Raw genomic sequence first — 16,743 nt, 5'->3', positions numbered from 1 at the left:
TTCCAGACCGGACGAAACGGACAAAGCGCACTACCTCTGTATTCTCTAATCCATACCTATGCAATTACCCCAATCTTATTGGACCCCAACCCCCCTCCTCAGCAACTGAGATGCATCTGTCCACCTCTGCATCCAGGGCATTGAGTCAACATGCAGTGCACACACCAGCTCCCAGCCACTTTCAGAACTGCCTGGAGATCCCCACCACCGTGGTGCACTGTATGGGAGTCATCTGACTCCTCTGGAACATCCACTGTGTTCAGGTACTCGTACAACGTACTTGCAGATGTAGATCTACCTGCTTATCTGCGGCACATCCTAAGGTGTATGTATATGCATTTACAAGAAAGGTATGCATGGGGACTATTTTCCGATGTTCGGAGGTTTTCGCTTTGGATTTTGTGCAAGCTGACGGATTGGGTTCCGATAACCTGGTGTTAAGATAGCCGTGCCAAGGTACATACGGGGCTCTTTGTTCCTGGTCAGGTACGCTAGTTGTTCGCACCTTGGCTTTGGGCATGGCTGGTTGTTGGTACCTGGGACTTGCGTGCCTAGGTGTTGGGTGCTTGTTGCTTCCAAGGATCTGTTGCCCATGGTGCGACAGCAAGGTTTAGAAATTCATAGTGGTAAAATTTAACAGCGGAGTGAATATCAAATAACTGGCATTATTTGAAGGTTGAATATTAAATGCGTAATGTCATTCAGTACGGAAAGCAAATCAAATCCTCAAAAGGTTTCCTAGGTTGGTGTATAGGAATGATCACAAATTCCATTCGTAGCAACTATTATCAGTGGGAAAGCGAAGTCCGAAAATATGATATTAACCGTTTGTTTACGTAGAGTAGAGCTTGTACCGAGAGAGTTTCTATTAGTTCATTTCCCACAGATAACCCGTCCACATTCAAACGTTGGAGGCTCAAATAAGCATATCCATCTGGATGCAAGGACAAGTGAGGGACTAGAAGCTTGCACCTTTTCCCTTGCCCTGTTCCTTCCTCTCCATTTTCTGCTCTCCAACTCTCTTTCATTCCCCCGCTATCTCTACTCTACTTCCTCTCCCCTCTTCTCCCTCTTCTCCCTCTTCTCCCCATCCTCCCCCTCATCTCCCCTGTCTTGCTTTGTTCTTGCCTAACACTTTCCCTCTCCCAAAAGCTTACCACATCCTATACCCATTTATAATGTGTACACATAAATTTCTAGCACATCCTGAGTGTGGCTCTAAGCAACAAAACACTCTAAGGCACGGGGCACCTACTATGCTGAACACCTTATTTATGGCAATCACAACGTGGGGATCGACATGAAGGCCAGTATCCTGAAGTCAATGTCGAATGTCGAATGTCCAAACAGAAATTCCTTTAGCAGCTTCGTCACGGGTGTTCAATCCATAGGGGAGACGAGCCAAGACACAGGCGGATAGGCACATGGACAGTGAGTTGTATCCTTTTTTCAATCGCGATTGCAGTCATTTTAACCTTCTAACCCCCAATTAGATCCACCGTTTGTAGATCACAACATCAACAAAAAATCCTTCGACCTTGGTTGCCTCAACCATGAACCACACTGGCTATTCACCTTCTCCTGTCTCATATTCTGTTCTGTTACCTTCACACTCCTTTGTCCAGACTTTCGACAGGACCTTTGAACCACGAGGAAAACCAGTGGTTGAGGTGGATAAAAGATTTTGCATTTCAGCAAGTCCAGCAGCTCATGTCGATCTTCTGTGCAAGGTTGGCAATTGGCAACCATTCCTCGAGTAACCTGAAGGCTCTGACACCTGCCCAACGAGACTATGTCTCCGATATGAGCTTTGTCACTATCCACCGCGGCATACATTGAGTTTCGCTGGATAAAGCCGTTCTCGACCTTCGAATTTTCGTCTATCCGAATAGTTCCATCATTTCAAACCCGAAAGTCTTCAGTACGCAGTACAGGATCGAGCCTAGACTAGGTCTGGCATGTCGAAAAACCATCTCCTGCTTCGAGGAGCCGAATGATATTCAAAAAGACAATCCACAATCGCGGCAGTATCGAGCCTACAAAACAATCATTACTTGGCAGGAAGACGACAATATAGATGCCGAGCATACGTTGGAACCCCAGAACAGAGAAGCATACCGCGGCTGATTGCACAATTCTTATCCATCGCCACATGTACGGCTCTATGACACACCATGGTTCCTCGGGGGAGAATGGTGATCAACTGGACTAGGTTCTGCGGACTCGTGGTGTGCGGAGTATAAGCATCGGATTGCAGCTTTCAAAATCTGTCTACCAACTGTCATCATCGTCACCATGGAGTTCATCGACGACTTTCACATCATGACCAACGCCAGCAAGGCAATTCTTCAATGCCCACTGACACCATGTACAACGCCTTCGACCAACCATCCGCGAGAGCTCGAATTAGAGACACTGCTGTTAATCTTGCCTCGTGTCAGTAAGTGCATAGCAGAGAAGGCTCATGGATACACAAAGAGCCATGGGCATTTGTGCTAGTCTCAATATCTCAAGCACTGGTTCGGTGGCAGTATCCTGGACAGCGATGCTGTTATTCAAGTTCGCCATGCAACCCGTGATCCCTTCAATTGATACGACGTATTATACAGACCCGAGACTGTGACATAATAGAGCTTTGCGATAACCGACGTCGAAATCGAATCTCAAACTGTCTGATTTTGTTTCCCCCGCAGCCGAATCTGGAGATGTGAGATCATCTCTTGTACGAAGCTCCAGCCTGTCACTCAATCACCCAACACAGAATTGGAGTTATATTCTTCGACACCATTCTATTAAGTGCTTTGCCGCCTGGAATGGAAATTCTCAGATGCATTATGAATGGTTGCAGGACGTGTCCATTTGCGGAAATCACCGCTGGCCCTGACACTGTTATTAAAGTGCAGCGAGTGGGAAAAAGAAAACCGAAAGCCAAAGATAGCCACAAACCTACAAGTACCAAAATAAGCCGAACCAAGCTGGAAGGACTTCCACAAGAAGCAAAAAGCCGGAAAGGGGTTTCTGATAAAGCCCCCAAGAGCTGGGAAGGGCTGAAAAGAAAAACCAAGAGCTGGAGAAGCTTAAAAAAGAAGCCTAGAGCCAGAAGAGCTCGAAAACAAAACCAAGAGCCGGCCAGATTCAAAGACGCCCCAAAAAGCCAAAAGGGTCTTAGCTGGCGAGGATTTACGATACTGAGATTCAACTGCGGGTCATGCCATGTTTAGTTACAGCTTTAGTCCCAGTGAAACTGTTTATGGGGAGTATGTGCAATGAAGTATGGCAAAGTGGATTCTCGGAGTACACTACTGCAACCGGACGAGTAAGCTTCATCTGTATCACTTTGGAAGACTTTTCTAACATAAAGTTCTACAGATTACCTGCTTTGAACCCACTGCCTTGTGTGATTTGAACCGATCATCAAAAACTCCTAGGTGGTCTATGTAGTCACTCAGGTGTTGATATATATTATTATCAAACGCTGCACTCCCCCCTCCCCCCCCCCAAATTTCTCTTGCTGGTGTCAGAGGGCTCCATTCAGGGATATGCAAATTCAAAGGCATCCTGACACGGCCAAAGATGAGGAACTATTTGGATGCCTGATGTCTGGTTATTCAGTTCCCCTGGCTGATACTATACCTCATTTGATATGCCAAAGAAAGCATGTTCCTTTGTTTTCTCTTCCTAATTCTTTGGTAGCAGCCCAAAAAAGGTTGCTCTCGAAGATTGGCACTGTGGCCTGCAGTACACAGGCTCACCTTCCCATGACTTGTTGTCCCCAAGCGGCAAAGACCACTGGAAGAACGCCTGTCGTACCATCGCTGCAACCGTGGGTGTCTCGGAGCCTCAGCTCTGCCGGTCTATGCTGTGGGACAATAGAATCCGACTCCCACACGAGCGTCACACTGCAATCCACATTGAATAATTGTGCCGTCTCCAGATACGTGTTCAAGCTAGGTGCCCTATGTTGCCGCAGGAAACATGATTCATACGCATTGACAACCGCCGAGCCGCACCTCGCCTTGAACTTGCGGGCCTCTTGCATAATCGTTTCCAAATTGAATTTCACCCCCATATCTCACATGCAGGGCTGCGTTGGGCCAGAGATATCATAGAGTCTGTTGGTTTTCGCGGCACTGCTAAAGACCCCCAAAAGTCGGGGGATAATGAAATCCATTTTCAAATCCGATGATGCAAATCGTCTCATGGGTGCTTCCACAAACCAAAGCGGGAAACTCTGCTTGCTGGGAAATCATCGAAAAAGAAGGGTTTCTGTCGGTATATATAAGGTGAGGTGTATACCTGAATCGACTGTCGAAAACCGTTAGTCGGTCTCTATAGTCACCAAAATCCCTATTTTGCCCCACCTGAGATCATATTGATCAAAAACGTGAATTATTGCATCGCGTGGGCAAAGTTGACATTGCCGGGGTGGGGGTGATGTTCCTATCGTTTCACCTCATCCCCGATATACCTATGATTGGGCAGCGCTATCTCATATTCTTTCTGCTGGGACAGCGTTGGCCAAACATGCATGATTTGGTTTGGGAGCTACTATTTCAGAAAGCCTGCTGACATCCGAAGACATTTTCGAACCCGATGATTTGGAACTGCCTTGTTATAGAGGACCTCTTTGAGCGATGAAATTCACAGAGATCAATCAACATGTCTGCCAAGCACGGGTCTTCGTTCATCGAAAACTGGGATGTGCTGGCCTACTCCGTGGTGATTAGGTCGATAAACTTTGTGAAACCACGAGTGGATGCTGATGGGATTCTCATCTTATCTACTTCTGCAACTGAGATGAATCGTTGGAAGATGGACAATACTCAAGCCCATCATGCCTTAAGGGGAACCGATAGTCCTCACTGGATGACAGCAGTATCTCTTAGCCAACAGGGAATATTGCTTGGGCATGACATATTCTATGGAATGAAGAAAGTCAACAAATGGTAAAAATGACTCGCCTGCGTTGATTCTCTGCTGCATTTGCTGCTTGGAATGTTGCGCCTTTTGGCATTCAGTGCTCTTGGTTTGCTGTTAGCTAGTGATAGCTTGTCGAACTCCTCGAGTTCCTCAAATATCTTCTCCTCATATAACCTCTTCCATTCTCGGGAGCAGCAGTGGAATTAGGAAGAGGTACCTGATTACACCGAGAAGAGCGGGGTGACCACGAGGGATCTGACTTTGAACGAGTGCCATTCGTTGCATGGTACTCCCATGCTGGATTTGGTGCAGCAAACAGAAATCAGCGAGTGCTTAAGCATTGCAATCAGTATGTTATGTTTCAACGAAATTCGTCCATATCGATGGAAACATGAAATTGTGGAAGTCCAGGTAAGAATAACACAGAAACCCAGGTGCAGGGAAGGCCATCCGACTGACATGAAGAGCCTATAACAAGAGGAAGAACAAACGTACAGGCAGTTCAGATCTTTGGTACCCATTTTGAGTGAGTTGTTTGGTGATGAGACGCAGCATGTCAAGACTATCTCTTTGCATCAATACAGATATGCCTATTAGGGCTGAAAATATTATGACATGGCTTGGACTGGCCCTCCAAATAACTAGAGATGATCCAACCATTACTCTACGTGATATATCTAGCTTGCGAGGAGGGATATACAAGTATCTATTTCTATGAGATAGTGTCATAACCCAAATCAGAGGTGGGAAGTGAGGTTCCCTCAAGTGATTATTTCATCGGTTGGCTGGCTACATGTATATATATATCATCTAATTTCATCACATATACGGAGTACCTTGCATTTGATTATTCTAAAAGATGGAAAAAAGACAATACAGTAGTATTTGATGTCTCTAATATCAGCTTGAATTAACTAGATATCTAGACCATACGTCCTACATCACTAAGATATAGAAGCCGTACAAACGGCCGACTGTTCTTAGTATATATATGAACTGGAAGAACTGACTCCAGATCTCTATTTACCATCTGCAGACTAGAGCAGATCAAGTTATGGTATTGTATCCCACTCTAGATAGATGATGCCATACAATTATATTTCTCATTAGAGCTGTAGCAAGTCCTTGTGACCGACCTCATCTATCTCGTACCGAATCTCGACCCCCCTTGTAAAGACTCGGTAGAATGTACACCATGATTGCAGTAGCCAGAGGATCACCGCCCCAGAGGACCAACAACTGAGCTCACCATCACGGCAGCTTCTCGCTCCCAGTTTCCAACCACCACTGTGTCGGTTCCTGGTCGACCCTTCTCAGCCAGCAGGCTAGTAGCAGACACCTGCGATGCACGGAGCACACACTCCTTAATCTCGATTCTGAGTCGATCACGGTTTGATCGCAATGTACGGGAAGAAACACCGCCTCGGCTGACGATTTCCTGGACACGCGGGGCGAGAGAAGAGGCGAGGGAGCGCCAGTAGTAGGAAGGAAGTGATGAGGTGTCTAGAGCCTGGAGAAGAGGCTGCAGGAGATTAGATTTGTTTGAAGCCGCTGTTTGGGGTTCGTTGGCGGGTTCGTCGGTTGTAGTGGTGGAGGCCAAGAGAGGGTGTGGTGGTGGGCGGAGGTTTTTGAGAATGTTCTCCAAGGCGACTATATCTTGGCATCGTGCGGAGGTGTCGATGAGGGTTCGGTCCATGGTTGGGAGTTGGGTAAGAGCTCGGGCGAGAGAATTTACAGACGTCATGATCGCTGTGTGCATGAACCCTTGTAACGTTGACAATAGGAGTTCGGGCTTGTAGTTGGCTGCAGCGGTTTCGCCCTTTGGCGGAGGCGAAAGAAGATATAAAGTTGTGGCGGCGGTTGCTAGTCGTGCTCGCGCATCGCGGGCTTGCTTATAGCCAGATGGCATAGATGACTGGCCATTGGCGCTTGCCGAGTTCGAGGATAAAGAGAATCTGTTGATGGTCTGTTGCGCTCTCGACTTGACCATATTCTCTGCGGGGATGACGAATTCTCCGCGTAGAGTGCGGATGACCTTCACCCGATCCAAACCATAGCCTTCCTCGCCCTGTGTCGTGGCTGAGAACATTTCTCGCAGATTCAAAATTGTGTACGCTACTCGTTCCAGTGCGCGGAAGCCATCCTTTCCAGTTGACGGCGATGCTGCTCCATCTGGTCCTGATGAGGGTGTTGGCCCTGTTGCGCCTCGGCCTGTAATTTCAGAAACCTGGCTCTCCAGCTGTCTGCCCAGGGTTAAGCAGCGCGCGACGGCCCTTGCTAGGCGGACAGTTGCAAGTGAGTTTTCAGCAGCAACACGAGCTTCGTCGGCTACTTCCCATTTTTGTATAACCTCCTTTTGGAGGCGCTCGTACCCTTGAGTCACAGAGGCAATCTGCGTCCCTGCTTCTTGCAAGATATTATCGGCAGCAGCAGTTTGGCTTTGGGTGTGTGAAAGCAATGGCAGTGCTGATTTAGTTGTCAATGCATGGATGTGTGTGTCGATCTCCTGAAGATCAAAGAGCACCCGTGACAATGGCGTTGACAAATCCAATGGGGTATCTGTTGCATTGTTTGTGCTCGTCACCAATGTATTGGCGAATGAAGATGGCGAGAAGTCTGGGTCTAAGAAGGCCTCATAGTCTATGTATGACGGATCTCCTTCCGCCATGATGGGTCTAGACGCGTCCAATATCTATCTCAATGGGGCCACATAGAAGAAAGGAGCAATGAAGTAACTAGAGAACACCTTTTGAGCCAGCCAATCAGGGGCATGTGGAGTTCTGAAATAATATGTCTTCAATGCGGCTCTCAATGTTTTGACATCAGACGACTTGGTCATTGGAGGAGAGAGGGATATTGGCCTTGAGATAGGAAGCCCACATGGCTGATAACAGGTCACGTGTGATTGCTTAGTCACTCTATAGATTCGCCGGAGATATAGGCGATGACACCCTTAGTGACTCGTGGATGATAATATAAATCGCAAAGTACGAGTGACCAAAGATAATTCGTTATATCCAGCTCATATTACAGCACATACAATGGGATGATGTGGGCAAATTTAGGGATTTGGACGGAGAGAACCAACCCGTGGGCTTCGGAAAGCTTGACCAATCTTATAGTCTTTATAATCTTATCACAATGGCATGATATACACATGGATCTCTGGAGCCAATAGATATTCAGTTTCAAATCCAAATCTAAATCCATTCAAACTTTGAATGCATTGGCATTCTCTGTCCTTTGCTCCCAGCGCCTTCCAGCGACAGAGCGGGGTTCCACCCATAGATAAGAGTTCGGAGTTAACTCCGAACACGGAGTACGGAGTACCAGACCTCATGAACATCAACTCTCAATATATAAAGGCCCAATTCCTGATATAGTGCTATAAATCAACCTTGAAAGGCAATTCTCCGTTATGTCGACCTCTACAATAACACAGCAAGAGCACTCCGTTCGTGTGATCAACGAAGATCAACTACCTCCACTGCCACCAGCGGCAAACGATGCATCGTTCCAGGGTCTGGCTCGTGGAGGCCGAAATGGCACCCTGAAACTCCGTGGCATCCCCACATTCTCGGATCTGACTGAGAAGCGCAAGTGGATGAAGGAGCACATGGCTGCTGCATTCCGGTACTTTGGCAAGCTAGGGTATGGAGAAGGTGTCTCCGGACACATTTCGATGCGAGGTAAGTGTGCAGCTCTCTTTTCAATGATATATGTGCTATGGGTAAGCAAGAGTATTCTGACGGCTTGCAGACCCGATCCTCAAAGACCATTTCTGGATGAACCCGTTCGCCAAGCATTTCTCGACTATCAAGGCTTCGGATCTCGTTCTTCTGGATGCTGATGGATTCGTCGTTGACGGTGGAGCCCAGCTGCCTGTTAATGAAGCTGGGTTCTTGATTCATTCAGAGATCCATAAGGCACGCCCAGATGTTGTGGCTGCGGCGCACACCCATGGTATTCATGGAAAGACGTGGAGTTCATTTGGAAAGCCAATTGAGATGCTTACACAAGGTTAGTACCTTTTTAGTCTTTCTTGGAGTGGAATTATGGTTTAAAATTGTGCTAACGAGCTATATAAAGATGCATGCAACTTCTTCGGCAGAGTGGGTGTTTACGAAGACCATGGCGGCATCGTTTTGTCGGCAGAGGAAGGAAAGGCGATTGCAAAGGCATTGGGCAAGGAGAACATTGCATGTATCTTGCAAAACCATGGGTGAGTCGGGTTTTTGCCCTTGCGTTTTCTATATGCGTTTAGTTCTATCTGGCTAATTTAACCTCACTCATGCACAGCCTCCTGACTGTCGGCCGTACCGTCGATGAAGCAGCGATTCTCTACTCCATGCTGGAGAACGCTTGCCAGTCACAGCTTCTTGCTGAGGCAGCAGCAGCCAATGGTCTTCCAAAGAAGATCATCAAGGATGATGCGGCCAAGTTCACCGCTGAAGCTGCCCAGAATCCTGTAAGTTGATTGAACGCATGCCCAAGTGCTTGAGAATATGTATGCTGACAATTTATAGCACAACTTCTATACTGAGTTCCAGCCTGAATTTGATTTGCTCGTTGAAGAGACAAACGGAAGGTTCCTCCAGTAAAGCATGAACAATATATATGAAAATTTCCGATTTGATCCAAAGCCCTCTTTAATATGTAGCCTATTCAGGCTCTAAGGATCAAGACAATAAGGACTTAAAATGAAAGATGATATTCAAAATTCCTTTTCACTTTGCGAGGCTGCCCGCAAACGAGACGATCATAAAGGCAGTAGTGCAGTGCAAGCTGGCCATTATCCGATAATCATATAGATGCACACCGCGGCGGCTGAATGCGTTTCAGGCGCCTTCCAGGCGTGTATCTAAACAATCCCCGAGCCGGCCAGAGAGATGGCAAGGCAGAAAGGCCGTATAGGAAGTCGAGAGAGCAAATCATCAACCACAATGTTTGTCTAGGGAAGCTTTGAAGGAAGGGCCCTGGAGAATTATTCTAGATAGCACGTAAATACTTCCTTCATGATAGGTAGCACAAGTTCTCACTCAGTTGCATTTGAGCTTCGTTGGGATAGATGCCAGTATTGGGTACAATGAGAGACAATGTATCTTTTCAAGAAGTAAAGATTGTACACGAACTTTTTCCATATAGCTCATCAGAGTTTCTGACTGAGAAGAATAGTACAAAACCAGCAAATATTAATGTAAACAGGTATCGAACAAATGAATATGGAAATCAATTCCTTCAGAACAAACGCCATCTATACAGATGCAACTGCCGCAAGGGTATACAAAATGGAAAAGATACATCAAACAGTCCATGGCAGGCCGAAGCGTGAGAAGGGGAGGGGAAAAAAGGATATAACATTGCAGCAAAAAGACGTTCATAGCCCCAACGGGGAACATCAACGATGGGGCGGGGAGCGAGCAGGCGCGGATTCATACAGCATGCTCGCCCGTGTGCTTCATATCATCCAATTCATATTCTTGCACGCTGCGTTCTCGACCACGGCCGCGGCCAAAGCTCGACTCCTGCTGCTCATCACCTGCAGATGCCTGTGACGACGAGGCGACTTGGGTGCGGACACCATGCCCACCAAATTTGATAGGCTCCAGTTCCCGTCTTTGGCATGCCCACATGCCAAGGAAGGTCATCATAGCTGCACTGGCGAATTGAAGTCCCCACCAAAGTAGGTTTGAAGGGAGAGAGTGCGAGTACAAAGTAGTGGCGATAAGGTGGAGGAAGTGGATCGTTAGAGCGAAATCCGGGACCAGCTTTGAGCGGGATACGAAAACAAGTAGGAATATGACACTGATTATCCCCGAGGGGGAATCATAGTTAGCCAGCTGATCATAATACTGCTCACAATGTCGAGCCAATGGACAACTCACCTAATAAAGCAATTCAACAACCACACCAACCCCAACATCCATCCAATGGTCGTATCACCGCGTAGGGAGTCCCAGCCGAAGACCAGGTCTAGCGAGAACGGTGCACCATAGACAACTGTTGTGAACAAGATGAGCACCGTGGCGCAGGCATAGTATGCGAGCTGCAGCAAGAGGATCTTGCGGACGATCTTCAGCGGAGGGAGTTCGGTGCGCGACCCCGCTGGCGGACGCCGGCGCGCGGACATCAACTAATAGACAATGGGGGGTATTGTCACCCTCGTGAATTTCGTTTAGGGTCGAGGTGTCAAGGTGGTCGGATTGAGCTCGGTATTCGGAGTGAGGGTAAGATGGTGGAGGTGAAGGGAAGGGAGCATGCAATGCTATTCGGGAAGGCGTTCCAAGTGAAATTCACGGACGAGAAGTATCCGATGCCAAAGGCTTCAAAATTATATGTAATTCCAGAACGTGGCGTGCGAAAGAGAAAAAGGGTCTGGAGATGAAGATCGCCTGCCTGGGATCAACAGTCTTGGCGGTCACAGGCCCGACCCGCCAACAACTGGGTATCTGCCGTCACTGACACCTTTTGGCTGCACAACTCGCTGCAAACCGCAAGATTCCCTACTGATTTGTACTTGACAAGTCAATTCCTCACCCGCCTCCTCTCCGACATAATCATCTATTCAAAATGGGCTGGCTACCTTGGTCTTCCGGCGATTCAAACAAGAACGCAGCCTCCGACGGCGGCCGCATTGCCCCGGACCGAACGAGTCGCGCGCGCTGCTGGGAGGGCCGTGATCTATTTTTCGCTTGCCTTGACAAGAATGATATCCTGGATGGCATTAAAGACGATAAGAAGGCGCGACAGAAGTGCGCGAACGAGGTCGCGGAGTTTGAGGCGGCATGTTCACAAAGCTGGGTACGTACGGTTGGATCTCTGACATGCTGCTCGGAATTGCCAGCTTTTGGTGTTTTATGGCTTGCTATACGTTACATCTATTCACTCGCAGCTTGCTGACTCGAGGTTCTTGGCGTTTACTAGGTGAAATACTTCAAGGAGAAGCGTGTGATGGAGTTCAACCGGGACAAGACGATTGAGCGCATTCAAAAGGAGGATGCGGCCAAGGTGAAAGAATTGAAGGAGAAAGGTTGGAATTCGAAATAAGAAGCCAGGGTGACTTTGTCGGCGGCTTTTGTACAATATGTAGCATATCCTCTCTTATCATGTACCTTGATGACCACTCCATTTCAAAGGTACATTGCTGGAAGCTGCAGGTCTGGGATGGCTTGCTTGCTCATCTTACTAGATATGCCCTGTATAACCTAAGCTCTAAGATCGAGAGCTCGTCACTGTCTACAGCACTGCAATGGGTTGCGTAAGACTATGTGCACCTCGTATGACTTCCGGACACATTCTGCCATACCTTGCAGTGATCTACTAGGATATATGAAACAAGACTTGGAAATCAATAAACGCCGTCTTGAGATTATCACCGATAACATCCACGGTGGAAAACATCGCTGTTCGGCCCTAGAAAGCCCGTGGCAGAGGGAAAATGTGGTGGGGTGACTTAAGTACACACTTTGAAGCCAAAAGAAAAGATGTCCAGCAATATTATAACCCAAAATATGTATCTAGGGAACACCCGTATTATGTCCAAAAGGGGAAATCAGTAATCACAATGAGCAATAGTCCAATGGTTGAAAAGACATGTCAACTCCATCCTAGACACCGCCTTGCCCCGATATCTTCCTAATAATCTTACTGCATTTGTGACACATGAGAAGCAAAGAGCAAAAAGAAAAGAGAATGAAACGCCTAGTGTTGCGAGAACTGGTTTTTGGCCAGCCAGAAAAAAGGAACCGAAGCAGAGCACTGAAATCCACCAAGTAGGGATGCAAGAACGCCAAGCTCCGAAAATGAACAATGACAAGATGAACCTTAAGTTCGAATGAAAAAAATGATAGGTAGTAAGAGAGTCGTGAAATCATTGCTTCCATTTAGCCAGGTGCTGCATCAGGTTCTGTACCTGGGGACCGACGGGTCCCTGGCTCTGCTGCTGTTGTCCACCTAGTCCTTTGGCCAGGAGCGATAGCAGGGTTGGATCCGTGATGACGGGGGCATTTACAGGCTGTAGATTGAAGGGTGGGTGGGGGAGGGGTTGCTGTGCGGTGGTTTGCATAGGTGGCGCCCTATGCGCGTTGGTCAGGAGACTGGCGAGGTCGGCGGGAGGTGGGTTTGGTGAGGAAAAGGGCGACTGAGTAGCAGAAACAGGCTGCGAATGGGGAGGTCGCTGGAGCGCCGACAAGAGAGTTGAAAGGCTAGGACCGTCAAGTGAACCAATGAGGTTCGCAATGTTGGGTGGGTTTGAAAGCGCAGGCAAGCCAGGCGGAGGGACCGCCATAGGCTGTGCAGGAGGAAGGATGAAACCAGGATTGGGTGCAAATGCGGCTGGCGCTGCTCCTCGCTGCATCGCTTGGGACTGGTGGCTCAGGAGCTCAGCAGACATATTAGGTTCGAGCTCGGGGTAATCTGTAAGTGGAAAAAAAAGAGTAATTAGCAAGTGGTCCACCAAAAAGCGGACACAGAATGCGCTTACCAAGGAAGCGAACATTATCCAATCCAGCGGTTCGATCAAATAGCTGCAGAGGAATCTTCCGAGAGACTTGGTTCGGACGGGCGAGGCGAACAACCGCAAGAACACCTTCAATAAACTGACGATGCACGGCCGCGCCAAGAGGGATCCGCGGACCAAGCACCAGGACATCTACTCGCAGCCCACGGTTGCGGAACGCGTTCTCTACATGAAGCACGAAGTTTCTTCGAAATGTTAGTGATTTTTTCCAAAAAGACATCGAGGTATTCAACCCACCTGTCGAGTTCCTCCAGCACAAGGATCTGCACATCTGGTACATCTCGCTGAGCTCGTCGAGGCACAGGTAAATCTGCTTCGCCTTCATAGATACCACGGGGTCTTGGGCTGTGGCTGCGGTAACGTCGGTCTCTGGAATAAGGAGAGCGAGGAGAACGTGGAGAACGGGAGCGCCTTCGCTCGCGGCGATCAAATCTTTCCGGGCTTCTGTCGCGCGACCGATACCCATCTCTAGATCCCCGAAAAGGTCGTGGGGAAGGCGATCGTGGCGGGCGATAATCGTCGCGTCTGCTGCGATGAGAAGGTTCATCCCGGAAATCGCTGAATGGAAGCCGACTTGCTTCATAGGGCTTAGACCGGTCGTATCGGTCGACTGGGGCTCGGACGTTAGTTCGGCCAGGACCGGCACGGCTGAACTCCGGTGACCGGGAACGACGTGGCGGCGGTGCACGGGAAGCTTCGGGTGCTTGAGTGGGTCGGGTAGATCGTTGAGGCTTTGAAATTTCAAGATCTGATGACGGTTAGGTCTTTCTTTGAGAGAAATATTGCTCTATGGCTTCAGGCACTCACGTATCTTCCTGCCTCGCACGACGGCTCCCTGTTCGACGCCGAGAGCCGCATGGCAGGAACTCGCCTCCAGAAACTGGATGAAGCCGTATGCCTGCTTGATCGATATCTGAGCCAATTTACCGTACTTGTGGAAGATATGGAACATGTCTCGCTTGGTGACTCTTTCAGTGGGAAGGTTGCCTGCAGATAATAAAATTGTTAGATCAACGAAGAGTAGATGTAACCGGGAACAAAACTGACCAACAAACAACCTGGAGCCCATCGGGAACCGATCCCAAAGACCTTCTGTCACATAGATCCGCTCATCGTGCAGAAACTCGTCATATTTCTTTTGAACCTCTGGGCCCCAGGGCATATCATCGTCAGAAAGCTTGATAGGCCGACCCTGCTTATCAACACGGCCTTTCTTGGAGGCTAAAAGCGGCTCTTGCAAGGAGCCCTGAGATTCGGCACCGGTAGATGGGGGTTTCGGGTAAGTGGAAATAGGAGGAAGTAGATTGTTGACGGCCGAGACCTCTCCCGAAGCAATGTTAAATGGCTGAGACTGGGTTTGGGGTTGGATATTACTAGGTTGGGCTGAGTAGGCAGGCGATGCAGTAGCAGCAGCATCATGGGCAGACGGAAGTTGGTGATATGCCACCTCGACATTTGGAGTATAATGGGCCTGGATAGAATCGTGGCTTTGGGCTTGAAGGTGGGCAGGGATGCCCTGGGATTTGAGCGACTCGCCAGCGGGTGCTTGGTGGAGAGACGAGTTCTCAGCGGAAGAGACGGCGGGAATGGTTGCACCGGGGTTGGGGTGAGAAAGATTGTCGAGGAGTTGCTGGAAATTGACACCTCCTGTGGTATGTCCCCCGCGCTCCTCAGCAATTAGGCGGTCCGGCATCCTTGACTGCTCCGGGTTGTGGGCATGATCTACTTCGCTCCCAGTGGCAAAGGCTTGGGATACCGGAGCGTCCGGAGCAGCGAGGGAATAAGTGGAATCGGGGTGAGAGAAACCCGAGCTCTGATGGCTGGGATTTTCGGACCCCGACGCTGGGTTAGGAGGGTAGTATGCAGAAGCAATCATTTCATTCTGCATCCCACGATTTGGTTGCGAGCCATGAAAACTACCAGCATCTTGGGTCTGACTCTGTCCCCCCCCATCCTTCAACCCTCCGTGCAACCATCCATCGTGTATTTGCGGGACCTGCTTATACACCGAGCGTTCATAGGTGGAGGTATCGTTGAAGACGGGGTCCATTTGGTTCTCTAAGACTGGGATATTGGATGGCTCTGGGATATGTAGGGGCCGAGGGCTTTCCGGAGTCAGAGTCTTTCCACGAAAGTGAAGCGCTTCATCGGGGGGACTGGGCGTCATGTAGACTTCGAGGAGGAGGTGGTTTCATCTACGGAGAAAAAGTCTCGGGGTGAAGAGAAGGGTCACCCTAGGAATTTTCGCAATCGCAAGCTAAGGTGGGGCGGGAAAAGATGGGTCGGATTTCTCAAACCTCGCCCAAGAGGGAAAGGGGACGAGTAGAAAGAAGAAAAATAGGCGATGAAGATGGAAATAGGGAATTAGGTGGGGGGTTCTAGTGAGAAGTGGGAATAAGGAAAAAAAAAGTTTGTCAGGTGAGCAGTTGGAGGCGTTGAGATGGATTTGGGGATGTCCACTGCATCACGAGGATAAGGTATTGGCTTGTATTATTATTTTTATTATTTTTTTTTTTTTTTTTTAGATCAATTTACAGAGAAGAAAGAGTATACTTCAAGTTGGTATATAATAGTGTACAAAGTAGAGCAATGATTGATGATTATAGTGGTTACTATAATCACTATAAAATCACTACTCCGTACAGAGTACATCACTACATCATTCTAACCACTCTAAACCACTCCAATTTACTCTAATCACTCTAAATCACCCTAGATCCCTATCCCAGTCCAAATAAAAGCTTCTGTTACGTACGCTAAGCGGGGCTAGACCACGCGAGGAACGGCCTTACTTTTTTAGAAGTTTTAATTAGTCACACTCCACCTCTCCAGGGTTTCTTCTCGTATACAAAGTACTGCTCTCATGTATTGCCAATGGCGTATACAATGCCTTCGGGTACTACCTTTGAGAAGATTTACATCTCAAGCTGATCAAGATGTACAAATAGCCAGGGATTGGCTCAAAACCCTCAATTCCAAGACCATCCCCCGCAACATCTGCGAGGTCTCCTTCAGTCGATCTAGCGGTCCGGGCGGGCAAAATGTGAACAAGTCAGTGTCCCCACTTGAAGATCAATACTGAATGTTGCAATGTTAATCCGGAGATGAGGGAAATAGGGTCAACTCCAAGGCCACCTTGAAAGTCCCATTGGATGCCTTGCTCCCCTTGGTGCCTCGTCTGATACACCATCCACTACGCGCTTCCCGATATGCCGCTGAAAGAACCCAATGTCTAGTTATCCAGTCGGATGAGGAGCGGAAACAGTCTAACAATGTGGAATCCTGCTATGACAAGCTCTATCAGC

General features: G+C 48.4%; 6 protein-coding genes across 6 annotated transcripts; 2 read left to right on the top strand and 4 right to left on the bottom strand.

The window, feature by feature from the left end:
• Positions 1-64: 64 nt before the first annotated feature.
• Positions 65-594, bottom strand: PEX2_078470 (uncharacterized protein; the record flags this gene model as incomplete). Its single annotated transcript, XM_016745117.1, has 3 exons — positions 65-126; positions 206-298; positions 414-594. The coding sequence occupies 3 exons, from the start codon at positions 592-594 to the stop codon at positions 65-67; spliced, it is 336 nt and encodes a 111-aa protein (XP_016598035.1).
• A 5,542-nt stretch (positions 595-6,136) lies between these two features.
• On the bottom strand, positions 6,137-7,588 carry PEX2_078460 (putative Golgi transport complex component Cog5; the record flags this gene model as incomplete). The annotated part of the gene is made up of 1 exon (XM_016745116.1): positions 6,137-7,588. The coding sequence occupies one exon, from the start codon at positions 7,586-7,588 to the stop codon at positions 6,137-6,139; it is 1,452 nt and encodes a 483-aa protein (XP_016598034.1).
• A 750-nt stretch (positions 7,589-8,338) lies between these two features.
• PEX2_078450 (class II aldolase/adducin domain protein) lies at positions 8,339-9,521 on the top strand (the record flags this gene model as incomplete). The annotated part of the gene is made up of 5 exons (XM_016745115.1): positions 8,339-8,609; positions 8,680-8,940; positions 9,010-9,142; positions 9,220-9,388; positions 9,447-9,521. 5 exons carry the CDS (start codon positions 8,339-8,341, stop codon positions 9,519-9,521), a joined length of 909 nt encoding a protein of 302 aa, XP_016598033.1.
• An 831-nt stretch (positions 9,522-10,352) lies between these two features.
• On the bottom strand, positions 10,353-11,050 carry PEX2_078440 (protein SYS1; the record flags this gene model as incomplete). Its single annotated transcript, XM_016745114.1, has 2 exons — positions 10,353-10,772; positions 10,832-11,050. The coding sequence occupies 2 exons, from the start codon at positions 11,048-11,050 to the stop codon at positions 10,353-10,355; spliced, it is 639 nt and encodes a 212-aa protein (XP_016598032.1).
• A 440-nt stretch (positions 11,051-11,490) lies between these two features.
• On the top strand, positions 11,491-11,967 carry PEX2_078430 (cytochrome c oxidase subunit 6B family protein; the record flags this gene model as incomplete). The annotated part of the gene is made up of 2 exons (XM_016745113.1): positions 11,491-11,721; positions 11,845-11,967. The coding sequence occupies 2 exons, from the start codon at positions 11,491-11,493 to the stop codon at positions 11,965-11,967; spliced, it is 354 nt and encodes a 117-aa protein (XP_016598031.1).
• An 823-nt stretch (positions 11,968-12,790) lies between these two features.
• Positions 12,791-15,605, bottom strand: PEX2_078420 (putative RNA-binding protein (Nab3); the record flags this gene model as incomplete). The annotated part of the gene is made up of 6 exons (XM_016745112.1): positions 12,791-13,335; positions 13,403-13,623; positions 13,676-13,722; positions 13,770-14,186; positions 14,265-14,425; positions 14,486-15,605. 6 exons carry the CDS (start codon positions 15,603-15,605, stop codon positions 12,791-12,793), a joined length of 2,511 nt encoding a protein of 836 aa, XP_016598030.1.
• Between the last annotated feature and the right edge of the window lie 1,138 nt (positions 15,606-16,743).

This window comes from Penicillium expansum, assembly GCF_000769745.1.
Source record: "Penicillium expansum strain MD-8 chromosome Unknown contig268, whole genome shotgun sequence".
Classification (NCBI taxonomy): domain Eukaryota; kingdom Fungi; phylum Ascomycota; class Eurotiomycetes; order Eurotiales; family Aspergillaceae; genus Penicillium; species Penicillium expansum.
Note: the sequence above shows the minus strand (reverse complement) of the source record. Positions and strands in the feature narration are given on the sequence as shown.